The sequence below is a fragment of the Zophobas morio genome, unplaced genomic scaffold (assembly GCF_036711695.1).
Source record: "Zophobas morio isolate AGI-343-1 ecotype UQ-CSIRO unplaced genomic scaffold, CSIRO_AGI_Zmor_V1 ptg000276l, whole genome shotgun sequence".
Lineage (NCBI taxonomy): Eukaryota > Metazoa > Arthropoda > Insecta > Coleoptera > Tenebrionidae > Zophobas > Zophobas morio.
The window spans coordinates 308,963-323,575 of record NW_026972380.1 but is presented as its reverse complement, the minus strand read 5'-3'; the positions used below and the strand labels follow the sequence as shown (position 1 = coordinate 323,575).

The window sequence follows — 14,613 nt, the reverse complement described above, 5'->3', positions numbered from 1 at the left end:
ACCACGCCTTTGATCTTGCTTAATTTTTCACACATAAAATAATTTACAGTTTTTATAAAGTGGCCTCCTTTAAATTGTTACTAATTTAAATATTATATAAATTTTATAAGCGTTGCGGGAATAGCACCAAAGGAGTGAGAACGCCTTAGTAAATATACAAATCACCTTCACAATTAGATTATAATCAAACTTTATTAGACGTTTTCAAGTGAATTATGCTTGATAGTTAATAGGAAGAGTTAGCCTGGCGATGTAATGAACGCTAACTAATTTAGCTTACCACCAATTTAAATAAATGGGATGGCAACATCATTGTAAGTATGTTTCGAAGTATATAATAATAATACAAACTTTATTAATCGGTGGACTATTTACATTATAAAAAGAGAAGGAAAGAGAAGCAAAACTAATTTTTTTAAAACGATCCAATAAAAATATTCACTTCACTTTGGATTTGGATTCTGAAGTTTTTCCCCTTCGACGTTTGTTGCTGGACTTCGCTTTGGAGATTCCTAAAGGTATAAAGAAACAATAATAATCTAATGAGAATTAGAAAATGGGTTAAATTTAGATTGGCTAATTTAGATTTTACTTAAAAATTATAATAAAATCTATATATACACTTAACAAAAATATAAAATAAATATAAATATGAAATGAAAAAAGTTACAGTATAATAAATTTAAAATTAAGAAATACAATTGAAATTTAAATCAAAATAAAAATGAAAATTTCAAGTTAACAATAAATTTAAATTACAGTCAATAATAAGAGGATGCTCTTCTAATATATATATTATATATACGTATATTATTAGAGGGAAAGTAAATAGTGGGTATATTACAAAACGTCAGTAATAAAAATATAATCAAAATTAATTAAATTTGATTTGATCTCAAAATTAAATTAATTTAAATATTTGTAATTTTTTGTTATTCTATAAAATAAATTAAAAAAAATTATTGAAATTTAAATTGATCTCAACATTAAGTGAATTTAAATCATTAGTGATTTTTATAATCTTATACTTTTTTTGTAACTGCAAATTTGTTTTTTTGACAAATATAATCGCGCTCATTTATATATATAAATTATAAACCAGTAAAAAAATTAAATTTAAATAAATAATTTACGTTAAAATTTATTTTGATCTCAAAAACGAGTGAATTTTATAATTTATCAATTATAATTTTATACTTTTAGTATATGCAAATTCGCGATCACTTTTTAATAAATATAATAAAATATTAAGAAAATTAAATGTAAGAAAGTTTATCAACGATTAAAATGACCTCAACATTAAGTAAATTTAGATAATTTAATATTTTATACTTTTATATAACTGTAGATTTGTTTTCCTAAAAAATAAATTCGCTCTCATTCTGAAAAAAAATAATAAAACATAAAAATTAAATTTAAAAATTATACTTATCAAAATTTAATTTAATCCCGAAAAATAAATAAATTTTGTTAATGCATAAAGTAGAATTTTTGACTTTTTTAAATCTGCAAATGTGTTTTTTTAAAATTTCTTTTCTTGTTTTTTTCTGGTAGTGTACATAAAAAATTTATAAATATTTTTTCTTAATTCAAATTAAATTATATTAATAAAAAATTAAGAAAAAATTATTTTATTACATTATCATTTTTAAAATTATATAAACTAACAAAAGTCAATAAAAAAATTAAATTTCCTTAAACACAAATCCAATACTTTTAGAAATTTAATAAAATATATTTCAAATTATAGAAAAAGTAAAATTTACTAATTCAATAAAATAATTATTTGAAATAAATTATTAAATTTTATAAAATTCCAATTTCATAAAATTTAAAAACAAAAATTAAAAATTTATAATTAATATAAATAAACTATAAAACTAAATAAATTTCTACAAATTTACTAATTGTTAATAAGATTTATCATTTTTGTTAAGTTTTATTACTGCAGTTTCAATTAAAAATTTAAGTTTAATAATAAAAATAGTAAAATTAAGTAAATTGCCAAATAAAATTTTTTAATAATAAATAAATTTATATAAATGGCAATTCTCTAAAGGCAACTGCTTTAAAATTTATTTTAATTTATAGATTTAAAATATATTAACTCCCTTTATAGAATTAAATAATTTAAAAATTTAATCAAATATAATAAATCAGTTTAAAAAATAAAAAAAAAAGTTGTTTAATAAAAACTTAAAAAAATTAAAATTATTTTTATAAAGAAATAATTTAATTTTAATAATAAAATTATTAAAAAAAATATAGTCTCCTTTCGCTTAAGCACATGATAAAATTTCCAAAAAAGAATTTATAGCAGAATTAAATTTAATAATAAAAAAATAATACTAATTAAAATTTCAAATTAAAGTAAAAAATAAAAAAATTAATTTCCTTTTTCTCCAGTACTTTCCATCTTCATTAAAGACGTCTGATCACCGTCATTGAAATTATTTTCTATAAGAATTAAACTAAACTTATAAATTCCTGAAATCAGGTGAAATTATAATCGAAAAATTTATATATTAAATAAATTTGTGTAATTGAAATTAAAAATTATTTAGATTTGTAAAATATACAAAGTTTAAATCTCCATTTTAATGTACTATGAAAAATATTTAAAATTACAGTTTCATATAAAATAATTTACTAATTTTTATTAAATTGTATAAATTTTATTATAAAAATATTTTAATTCTATAAAATCAAATAAAAAAATTTAAATTTAAATTTTTTAATTTAAAAAAATTTAAATATGTAAATTTATAAAGAAAATTTTTAGAATTATAAATCTATAAGGTTAAATGATTAACATATAGATTTATTTAATTTATAATACAATAAAAATAAGTGAATTTTAAGATTTATAAATTGAAATAAAAAAAAATTAAAGGATAAATATAAAATTAGCTTAACTATTGTAAAAAATTAAAATTAAATTTTAAAAAATGTCTTATAAAAAATAATTTATAAAATAATAAATTCAAGTAAAGGAGAATCAAAAGAAAATTCAGTTAAAATATTTATTTTTATAGTAGTATAAAGATATTTTCAAATTAAAATTCCAAAAAAAAAAATTTAAATAATTAAAATTATTTTTATAAATATACAAACTTGAACTTAAACTAAAAAAAAATTATTATAAATATAATTTAAATTTAAAATTTCGGTTAAAGAAAAATTAAATACTTAAAAATGAAAAATAAATTTATTTTCTATGAAAAAATAAATTTGATTTATTAATTTTATTGTTCTATATGAAATATTTTATTATTTCAAACAAGAAATAAATATTTAAATTTATTTTAATTAATAAAAAATATAAAAATTAAATTTAAATATTTTATAGTTATACAAATAAAAAACTTTTAATGTTTACAATATTATAATAAATTTAAAAAAACAAATGAAAAATTATTTTTTATAGTAATTAAAAAAATTTGGTTATAAAAAAAAAATTGAAAGAGCACCAAGTTAAGTATTAATTAAAAAAAATTATTATAAATAAGTAAGGGGAAAAAATATAATATACATGTAAAAATATACATAATAACATTAATTTATTTTAAAAAAAAGTATTCAAAAAAAAAAAAAATCAAAATTCGAAATAAAATTTTAAGGGAATAATTCAAAATATAAAACCGCTTGCATCTTTCTTAGTAAATCGGCCGCCTGCGCCACGTGTACGGCGTAAAGCATGTTCGTGGCGAGATTTATGAAGATATGGCTTATCAACATAAAAAAGAAATTTACTCAATAGCAAAATTAATTTTGAAAAAAATAAATAAAACCATTCTTTCTTGAGGAATATTAAATAAACGTCCAAGTCGGCTTCGCTCCTGTAAAAAAAGATTAATTAACCCCAAAAATAAAAAAAAATAAGATTCTTTTACTTCTCGACGCTTAAGAATGCGAGCAAACTGTTTAGCATTTACATATAACGGCTCTTCATCGGCTTGAACAATTGCATTATTTTCGGTCTGAAGGGGCATTCGGTAATGCGGCGGCTGCGGAGGATGCTGAATGGGATGCTGTTGCATATGTTGCTGCTGAAGTTGCTGCTGGTATAACTTTAAAAAGAGTTATATAATAAAGTGAGTTAGAACTGTAGATAATATAGAGCTACTTACTTGCTGCTGTATAATTTGTTGTTGGTAAGGATCCTGAGGATACATAGAATAATGCTGCTGCGGCACTTGTTCGTAGCCAGGGTACTGCATTTATTTTTACCTAGTTATTAACACAATTAAGTTTTTTTTAACAAAAATAAAAAGAAGAGAGAAGAATTAAAAAAAACACAGCGCACAAAGAGATGTACAATTAAAAAGATTTAAATAAAAACAAATTATTAAGTAAATTATTCAAAAGCAACCTAATAAAAACTATAATAAAGTTTAAAAATAATAGCAGCTAGAGATAAAACTGCTGCAAAATAAGCAGTTTGGGCCATAGGCCCCGCCGAATTCTACAAGGAGCCAGCTTTTAGATACGACTATACAACGAGCCAAACAGAAGGCTAAGCAAAAACACAATGTTTATATATACGAAAAACACAGAAAGAGAAAGAACGACTATTGGTATAGAAGGGAACGCCTCGAATGGAGTCGTCCAATTTTCATTCGTATTTGTTTTTTATATTAAAATGAGGTGGGCAAGACCCTCTAATAATTAATATTTTTTTCCTAAATGCGGTGATTGGCCAGTCCAAAGACTTGGCTGGGGGTTTCTATGGACAGCTATTATTACGCGTGTGCTATACAAAACACAAAAAAGAAAAAAAAAGACAGCTGTTATAGTTTTATTACGCAAAGAAGTATATGATTTTTTGTAAGAAATAAAAATTTAAATAGTTTAAAGTAAAAGTAGAATAATAAAAGTTTCTTTAGGTTTAAAAACGCTTTGGTCCTTATAAAAAGTGTATTCTAGCTTGGAAATGGACCAAATTTTTTTATAAACGGAACGCTAAATTATTTGCCACTTAAAAAAAAAAGTATGAGATTAAATTTCTTAAAAACTTTTCTTACATGTTTATTGTGAAAGTTAACATTAATAGAATAAATATTTGCCTGAAGGAGACGTATTCCTTTATTTGTGTTCCAATAACTTTATTTTCCTCATATCTCTTCAAAAGCTTTTTATGTCGTTTTTATTAAAAAATTAAAAAGTTTCCCTTAAAAAAATCTAACTTTTTATTACCGGCCGAAAAATGAGCGATGAATTCGAAGTGAACGATTAAAAATAACAATTATACGTAAACCACAAAAACTGGTTTCTTCTGCTGTGCTGATTGGTAAAAAGTAAATATGGTGATTGGATCTTTAAACTTGATAACGATAATCTGCTTGCTAAAAACTACGTTTGTGGTTTCCTTTTTTTTTTTGTTTTTTCAGCAATACAGGTGGACGTATAAAAATAAATACTTTCAGGTAGTCTTAGGTAAATAATATATTGTTCTATAAATATTCGTATGATTAAATAGCTGTACAACAAAAGTTTAATCTTGGATAAGAACTCTCTTCGAAAAATTAACTAAAAGTTGCCTTTTGTAAAACGTAATTTTTTAAAAAGGCAATTAATATACAAAATTGGCCAGTAGAGAGTTACTTGCGCTTATCGTTAAAGTTTTAAGAGAATACAACATTACGTTAACGGGATCAAGCAGGTAATAGAAGGATAGAAAAGTAAATAAAAAAAATATTCCAAATAGTAACACTTTATTATTATCTAGAAGCCTATTCTTAGCAGTAAGCAAATTTTTCTGGGCAAGGTTATTGAGGCCTATAAAAATAGTATCTATTAACAAAATGTATGTTAATAATTTTAACCACAGAGTATGGTTAAATTACGTTAGCCCGTATTGTTAGTGGTGTGGATAGTACGCAGAATGTTTGCGCTTGTTACTCTCTTCAGCCGGCTAATTTTAGCAGTAAAACCTTTTTATTTTCTTTACTTTACAATTAAATTTGTACTTTTTAAAACACCAAAAAAATGTCATTATTAAGCTTAAGGATGGTATAAGAACTATACGGCAAGCTATTAATATATAATATTTATAGTGAATTTTCTTTTGTTTACAGAGAATAGCCTCATTATTGATTTATTTTGAAAACGAATATCTGCGCCGACCAACTTTCAGGCCTTTTACTTATAATTATAAATTTTTTCTCAGACTTTAAATATTCCATAAGTAAACGTAACAATAACCGAAGTAATAAGCCTATATAATGACGCATCAGCATTCTAATATTCTACTAAAACAAAAAAATATTAACCGACTTTTTACACACAATATAAACTCCAAAATATTAGTAATTTTGAAAGTTATTGCCATAAAATTTAAATGGTCCTTTAAAAGAATGTATTTCTAGTTAGTAAAAGTTGCTTAGAGGTTTATAGGACTGTCAAACATGCAACGTTTCCAATAATATATTATAATACGCTTGAATGTCAACTTAGCCTTTTAAAATTTTTTTTTGACCAGTAAGCTAAAACGTTTGCTATTATATATTAATATTTTTATTTTAAAAAATAAGCAAATGGTCTATATACTTCGGTTTTTTTAAATGCTTTTTTGTGACTTAAACTTCACCGTTCGCTAAAGCCTTCATGATAAGTGGGTTACTATGTTTAATAATTGCGCGAGGTGCATTTGCTTATTTTTGAAGAGGCCAATATTTTTTAGATTTTATAATACTATGCTAACTTGTTTTGCTTAGCTTTATCAAAGTTTCTAAAAATTACGGCTTATCCTTTTAAACAAAAATAATTATTATTTACATAGATTGAGCTGTCCATTTTGCGACGAAAAAGTAATTTCAAAAAAGTATTTTTGAAATTATTAGAAAAACTGGTGTTATTTAAATCAAGGGCACAAGTTGATCCAGGGTAAGAGATCCCGTGAAAGTTTCAAACAAAATAATTTATAGAAATAACAAATAATAACTTAATTCTTAAAGTTATAGAATTAAAAAGTTAAGGATTTATTTAAGGGAGTTTCTTTTTTGTGCACTTAAATTGTAAATGGTTCGAAAAAAAGATGTGTAACCGCAAGCAGCATCTCAAATAAGGAAATAGTTGTTAATTACAAGAGTTACAGAAAGTCAAGACCTTTTTATTTTTTTTCAGAAACCACATGGAGATTCAGGTTAGTATAAACACTTTAATTTGTGAATAGTTTAAAAAAAATAACACGATAAAAAAAATTATGTAAAATAAAATTTTTTCTCACTAAACTAACGTGAGATGTATACTTTTTGTAGATAACAGGTTGATTAAGCTCTACAAAAGGCGCAGGGATTAGTATAAAACTGAGAACTGCTTTAGTAAAAAGTGAACTTACTTGAGCCGCATACAAATGTATATTTATCGATTCGCTTCATTTAACTCTTTGTGGAAGTAAGAATTATTTTAACCTTTAATTAAATATTTACTTAAAATTCTTAGTATGGTTCTTCTTTACTTCTACCTTGCTTGGCCTCTTTGGCGGTAAACTATAATATACAACTTCCGCTTCATAAACTTTATTCCAGTTTAAAGTAGACACAAGTGCATTTTCAGACGTTTTTAATCATAATAAATAAGTTAACTATCTTCCCGCATCCATTAATTTACACCTAACTACTGTTATTAGTGACTTTTTTAAAAGAGGACCCCACAATTAACTTTTTAGAAAACTTGTATGAGTTGTTAAATTAATTTATTTAATAACCCACTAAATTTATATATTTAAATAAATATAACAAATAAAATTATTTTACAACTACTTTCAAATTTTATTTATAAATCGTCTAAGCGGTTTGTAAGTTTAAAATATTAGTTTGCTTGATAGGGATTTAATGACATAGCAATAAGTTTATTAAATTATTATCTAATACTGTTTACGAAATCTTGATCCAAATTACAAGCGACGACTGAAATTGAAGTTAATACATAGGAAGTTTCTAAAAACCTGTCGACCGTCTCGTTCTTGTGCGACAGTTTTTTTTTTAAAGCTCACAAAGGAGATTAATGTATCGTTATACCGCATAGAATGTCCTTTTTCTATGGCAACTGATTTTCTTTTCGAAGTGCCAACGTATCACAGTTGCCAGTTTTGCCTAAGATAGGCACCAAAGAGATTAACTCGAATTTAAAGGGTTAAAGTAAATTTATTGTCCTTTTTAAAGACCTCCTCGACATGTTTGGTAATAGTCCTACCAGCAACCCCGCCCTTCTACGCATCGGGTTGACGAAGTTGAAGGTGTGTATATCCTCTGGTTTAACACATCCGTTACTGCAACGCATGAAGTTAAATGTCTTCCTGATTGCCTTCCCGAGTGACTGAGCGCTTATCTTGAGAAGCCACAAAGTTACAGAGTACTAAAGATCAAATAGTTATAAACTAAGAAAATGCATAACTGCTTATGGGCGACCAAGTTGCACCACACCAAAAAAAGCCAACGGCAGTTGTTCCTCTTAAAAAAGTTTACCAAAAGATAAAGAAATTGCGGAGATTTACCACTTACTACCCTCTCCTCTGTTCCTCAGCGATCTTCCAGCTGACCATATCTCTGCCCAATACGCGCTTTACGCTCCTTAAGTTATTATAGATATGCTCTCTAGGTTGAGCCTTTCCAAAGGTATTAAAAAATTGTTTGAGTTGGTTCTTTTAATGGCTTTTCAAAGGTTATTAAATCTCTACCATGATGGAAGGCGTCCAGACTCGACGGCCTTATTAGTGTAATGCCAGGTTTGCCGTTGGAGGCGTACGCTTAAACTTTTTTTATATAAAAGACCACTACTTTATACTAATCAAAATGCTTCGAAGCACAGTCGAATGTATTTTACAAAACTGGTAGCGTACGTCTTATTAAAAAGTAGATACAAACGAAGAAGCATATAAAAGTATAGACCTTAACATGCATTCATAGAGAAGCAGGTTGTTGTGAACTTAGACCACCGTAGATAGTACTAGGCTTCTTATTAGTGTACATTCCGACTGTTTTTACATAGCAGTAAGTTGTTTATCGGGCGATTTCCTCTTTATTGCAGAATAGTAGGGCTTCGCGCTTCACCGGGTTATTAATAAGTTATTACGGTACAAACCTGTTTAAAGCAGTCTCTAAATATAACGATCTTTACCTCACCAACGAGTTCGATACGAAAATAGCGCAGATTAACCGCATGGGGGACATTACAACGAAAAGAAATGAAAATAAAAAAATAGCAAAGGGTACAGATGGGAGCGAATGGGCGGTATGTACATACAAGTATTTATCTTAATCCTAAAATTTCTATCTTCCAGAAAACGACCTCAATCGCTTGTAGTAAGTATAAAAGAGTAGTTGTAAACTACCATTTTCAATATAACGCCTTTGTGCTATATACTTATAGAATCTTTTTTGATACGCCAAACGTACACTAATTGTTTCCATAAAAATTATTTAATGCTTTAGCAACGCGCTAAACTTATAAAAATTATTAATTAACGGGTTGCCTTTCTCATATCGGAATCGTACACTGCATGTCAAAATTCTTCGACAAAAATCTGCGCAGTTTTTGTATAGCAATTTTAGACTTATACGAAGAGCATCCTTTAACCGAGTGACCAAAGGAGTCCAATTCTTAAATATATAGAAAAGTTCCTGCATTCACGATATAGTTTGCTCTCATTTTGTTTTCACTTGTTACTCTAGTGCTAAGTTAAAACTTTTTTTAGAATTTTCGATTTCCAGTTCTTTGATTAACTAAAGTTTATAACAATCAAATCTATAACATTTTTTTTACTTTACTGTCTACAACTAAGTAATCCAATTTTGTAATTAAAAAGATGTTTGTCCGTAAAAAGCATTATCTTTCTTCTTTATATACGAAAGAGAAATAAAACTTAAAGAAATTAATTCTACACGTTTAACATATACAATACTTTAATTTTCTTATGTTGATATTATAGTAATAAGATCACCTATCTCTACCAGATCAACTTGGGAATTTAACATTTGATTTTCTAATGAAGTATAAAAGTGTGGAATCTTATTTTTAATCAAATGGGCTAATAGCTCTTTTTACAGAACATATTTGAGCCTTCTTTAAAAAGTTGAAAGACTCTTAAACCAAAAAATTTGGGTTTTGCAGGCTTAATGTTTGTTTGAGTTATATAATAAATCAATCAAGTAACGGGAGGCTTGAAACTATTAGAGTAATCGAAGCAAATCTGCTACCACAGACACCGTTACATATACAATGAGTTAATGAAAAAGTGGTTATAATAATTTATTTAATAAAACTATCCTTATGTAAATAATTAACCAAAAAAATTAAATTAAGTTCGAACGATGACGAATATCCTTATGATCTCAAGAAAAGCTTTTAACGCATTCAAAAAAAATAAATGTAAATAATCAATTAAAAAATAAGCCAGACCAATAACTTACGGTGAAGCTAACGAAGCATACTTGACAGATATTTCTTTTAGCTTCGCTTTATAGTGACTTTCCAATTCACTTTGCTTCTTCAGCAAAGTCTTTAACCTATGAAGCTCCAGTGCATTGGTATTCTTACCTGTTTATGTTAGCCAGAAAACAAAAGCCGTCCACGTCCGTGAGCATATTTAAGTGAGGGAGCAACAGAAAAAAAAAAAATTACTTTTCTCTAAAGCTGCTATGGCAGCGGTGGCCCTCCCCTTAGCGGCGAGGGCGTCGGAAATAGCCGTAATGGCATTACTCGACTCGTCCAGCTGGAGAGAGAGCAGCCAGGCCCTTCCCCTGCGGTGGCACTCACTCTATTAATAAGGCTACAGGTATATTCGATGTAAGCCTTGACGCACCGGGCCCTCTCTGCTCTCGAAGGGTCCGTGCCTTCAGCGGCAGCTTCTTCTCTTAAGGCTTCAGAAACCTGGAAAACAATTTTCTCGTAGGTGTACAGTATTAAAATATAAAAAAAAATAGTAGAAGAAAAACCTCAATTGAAAGAAATAAGGCCAAAAAATTCCTAATTCCGAACCCGCCACAACCTTTTAATTTTTATTAAAATGCTTTTGCAGTTTAATGGACGGCATAAGAGGGACCGGGCTTAAGGGGCTGGAGCACAGCGTCAGCCGTCTGTTTGTAAGCGCACCTCCGCTCTATAAATTCCAGAAAAGGTGCTTCGTCATTCTGAAATAGAAATAAAAAAATAGTTATAAAAAAATCGGAGTTCTAATGAAAAATTAAGTACGGTTTTTCGCTGGAGTATATTGCAAGTAAAAATTTGAAAGAGAGCGTCATTTCCTTGAACATCAACCTTTATAACCAGAAAGATTATCTACGCCACGTCCTAAAAGCTTCTGTTTAAACTTTACCAAGACTTGGTTTCTGACTATTTGAAGGTACTCCCTTTCAGTGAGGCAGTCCCTTAAAAGTGTGTACAAGTTGTAATACCGCGAACGTGCCACTGCCTACAGAGAGAAACTCAGAAAACACCAACATAAGTATATTTTCAAACCTCTTTAATCTTTATAAGTAAATTGCAATCTACTAATTCGGGGATTGTTTCTATGTTTAAAGTTAAACAAAGAATAAAAGGTATAATAATAATATATATCCTCAAATCACCTAAAGCTCTGCTAAAGCCCGGTTCTAAATTTAATTCAACTATCCCTCCTAATTGTAATCCCACGAGGGTTAAGTCTGTATATAAGGTAAACAAACTCAGTATCTAAGCCTGATGAGCAAAGATGGGCTCTCTGTAATGCGTAGACCACTCTTTGCGCAAGATCCAAGTCGTTGGTCAAGGGAAGAAGATCACTATTATAAGGAATTAATTGCTTCCAACAAATGAGCCTTTATAAATAAAAATCAAACCGAGAAACTTCCAGGCGCCCGTAGTAAGAACGTGGAATACTCATAAACTGAAAGCCACGGCCCGTTATACGGCTTATAAAGGAATTTTATTAAAAGCTCTCGATAAAAAAAAAGATGGGCAAGAAAAATTAAAAATAAGTCACCGATAATTATTAACTCTTTCGACAAACTTGGCTAGATGGCACACACGGCTGGCTATATGCTGAACTCCTTAAAGTGAAGAAAAATTAATTGAGACTAGTTTTATCCGCAGCGACTCACCTTGGCCGATTTCCTTAAGAAACTTATAAACGTGGCCAGTGTCAGTGATGGCGCTATTTATAGCCATATAAACTTGGTGCTGATCCCTTAAAAGAAGGGCGGAATCGGCTTCAGAGGGAAGTGAAGACGGAGAATTACCCGCAACCGTGCCTTGCAATCCCCGCCGTTATCCACCGTAATATATACATCACGTCGGTTATGTTGTCGAAAAAATATATAGACAGTGAGTCACTTTGAATTTTAGCACGCCCCGCCGTAATGACTCCGGCATTAAATTCAACTTTAGACTCAAATCCGAGCACGTCTTCCAGTACAGTTATAAAAGACTCTCTATTTATTACGTTACTTACCTGCACAGAAAGTCAGTCCGGAGAGAAATTAATTTGTTAAAATTTTTCCATAAGAAAGATAACCCAGTGATCGGAGTAAGAAGGCAAACTGGTTCCATCAAATTCCGCAGTCACCGAGTGGAGGCCTGGCAAAACAAGAAATCCGTGAAAGTCTCCATTTGCATACACAAAGCGTAACACAGTGCCCTTATCAGCTTCCACTTATACCGAACCATATTAGACACTACCCCACGAAAAAAAAAACCATAAGCACAACTTTTATCGCTCTTGTAATAAGCATAAGCCTCCAGTATAGTCATAGAACCCATCACGGTGCCAAAGTATGGGTTCTTTTCTATTGCCTCTTTCTTAGGACTATATATTCTTGCACCAATCCACAGCTGAGGATGTAAAGTTTTATATTTATCTTCAATATGATCCAGCGTTTCTTTCGGTGGTAATAATTACGTTAAACTTGTTTTTGTTAAAAATAACAAAAAGACTAGACCGGGATCAGAAACTTCAAAGGCAAGAACCCCAATTCCCTGAGCTCCTCTTTGATGTATAAAGTATCTTTCTACATGACTCGAGCAAAAATGATCAAAAATCTCAATTTCAGGTGTAGAAAAATTCTCTTTTAGCTTGGAGGTTATCACAAGTTTTACGCCTGCGTGAAAGTTTACAATAACTAAGCATTTCCTAAGTAAAGAGAGTCAAAACCATAAGGATCGGGTGATGTCACGAGAAAATTAGTAGTGCGTGCTCCCTTATACTCGCCTGTAATCCGCCATCCTAAACCCACTATTAGTTGTTCTACTAAATCTTGTTCGCAGGTTTGAAAGTCTTCTTCAGTTAGCAAAAGATCTGGTACACATACAATTAGAGAAAATATATTTAATTAAAAAAATAATAAAACTTCAACAACCGGTGCAATAACATAGTTGCTGCCACAATTTTTTTCCTTCAGAAATACGTTCTTCCAAATGTTTTATATCCATATAATCCTTTAGTAAATAAAAAGATGGGAAATAATAAATTTAAATTAATAAAACCACCTTAGAACCAGTAAATGGATCAAAACTTCCCAAAGTTGAAAGTTTAAGAAGTTTATTTTCCAAAGTTTTATAGAAATTAATACTTTTTAAGGAGTCCACATAACTTAATAGTTTAGAACAATTAATAAAATATATACAAGCTTTATATATTTTTATGTTTATTTATTCAATAATTAACACTTAAAAAACAGTGTAAATTAATACATTTGGCAATGATGGAATTGTACTTTATCATATTTAGCTCCACTTCCGGAATAAAGCATACTTATGAAAGGGAAGATAAAATCGAGCAGAGGGGCAAGGCCACAGATCAGATGGCCAAGTTGAGCTGACACCAAGGCCGTTATAAATACTTTTTTACTATTTAAGACTTGTGAAAATGCTCGGTAAAATATAATTCTTCAGTTTTCGCGAGTATTCTTATCATTATTTTAACATTAATAACGCTTAGAGCGCGCTCGTATGCAAGTTTGGAGTTTATTAGTGGTTTAAGTGCAATTGCATGTTATTAAGTACAAAGTCAGCAGCGTAAATAAAAAGATTATGTAAGTTTTTGGCTTCTCAAAAGTGGAAGCTTGAATATTTTTAAGTAATTTTTGGAATTTTTCTAACTTGCCCACTCGCACTCCAGTCAAAAAAAATTCCAAGTTTATTTATACGAAAAATACTTTCTATTTATTTATCTTTTACTATTGTGTGATAGGCGTTCAATAACTTAGTGTTCAATTCGTCTTAGAAATTTAATATTTTAGCAGTTTTTACTTTTATCATAATACCGTTCTGTTGTTTTTAATAGTATTTAATTTGTCACGAAAGAGTGGAAAGTATAGGTGTATTCTGCGCCTTAAAGCTTTTGGTGCTAAAGGCAGATTAGTAACTTGTTTACATAAAATGGAGGTGCTAAATGTTTAGGTAAACTTTCAAGTAGTTTTGGTGTGAATGGTGGTCATTTCCTAGAGTACATTTAAGTATGGAAACTTATAAAGATTAGTTATATTTTTCTATATAATTAAAAAGTTATATTGTTACTATTTAATCCGGCTCTGCAAAAATAGTCCCATTTATTTGTATAGTTTTTTAAGATAATTTTTTATTTTCCAATAACTACGAACTAGTAAGGTTACCCACGGTTTTTACCTTTTAAACCCT

General features: G+C 28.5%; 2 protein-coding genes across 4 annotated transcripts; both read right to left on the bottom strand.

Moving 5' to 3' along the window:
• Positions 1 to 370: 370 nt before the first annotated feature.
• LOC135119621 (uncharacterized) lies at positions 371 to 4,487 on the bottom strand. Its single transcript, XM_064044021.1, has 7 exons — positions 4,373 to 4,487; positions 4,131 to 4,230; positions 3,894 to 4,070; positions 3,792 to 3,839; positions 3,643 to 3,727; positions 2,397 to 2,457; positions 371 to 514 (listed from the first exon to the last, which is right to left on the bottom strand). The coding sequence occupies exons 2-7, from the start codon at positions 4,218 to 4,220 to the stop codon at positions 439 to 441; spliced, it is 537 nt and encodes a 178-aa protein (XP_063900091.1). The 5' UTR covers positions 4,221 to 4,230; positions 4,373 to 4,487; the 3' UTR covers positions 371 to 438.
• Positions 4,488 to 10,274: 5,787 nt separating this feature from the next.
• Positions 10,275 to 13,750, bottom strand: LOC135119606 (uncharacterized). Of its 3 annotated transcripts, XM_064044009.1 has the most exons (22): positions 13,692 to 13,750; positions 13,465 to 13,567; positions 13,335 to 13,413; positions 13,130 to 13,273; positions 12,918 to 13,076; positions 12,687 to 12,857; positions 12,494 to 12,630; positions 12,313 to 12,430; positions 12,081 to 12,230; positions 11,963 to 12,029; positions 11,820 to 11,891; positions 11,680 to 11,762; positions 11,571 to 11,618; positions 11,461 to 11,510; positions 11,318 to 11,413; positions 11,194 to 11,259; positions 11,045 to 11,132; positions 10,938 to 10,990; positions 10,805 to 10,872; positions 10,624 to 10,742; positions 10,413 to 10,539; positions 10,275 to 10,344 (listed from the first exon to the last, which is right to left on the bottom strand). In XM_064044009.1, exons 1-22 carry the CDS (start codon positions 13,697 to 13,699, stop codon positions 10,335 to 10,337), a joined length of 2,016 nt encoding a protein of 671 aa, XP_063900079.1. In that variant the 5' UTR covers positions 13,700 to 13,750; the 3' UTR covers positions 10,275 to 10,334. The 3 variants fall into 3 exon arrangements, with proteins under 3 accessions (XP_063900079.1, XP_063900081.1, XP_063900080.1); XM_064044011.1 differs by lacking the exon at positions 10,275 to 10,344 and having other exon boundaries at positions 10,454 to 10,539; positions 10,624 to 10,759; XM_064044010.1 differs by lacking the exon at positions 10,275 to 10,344 and having other exon boundaries at positions 10,454 to 10,759.
• Between the last annotated feature and the right edge of the window lie 863 nt (positions 13,751 to 14,613).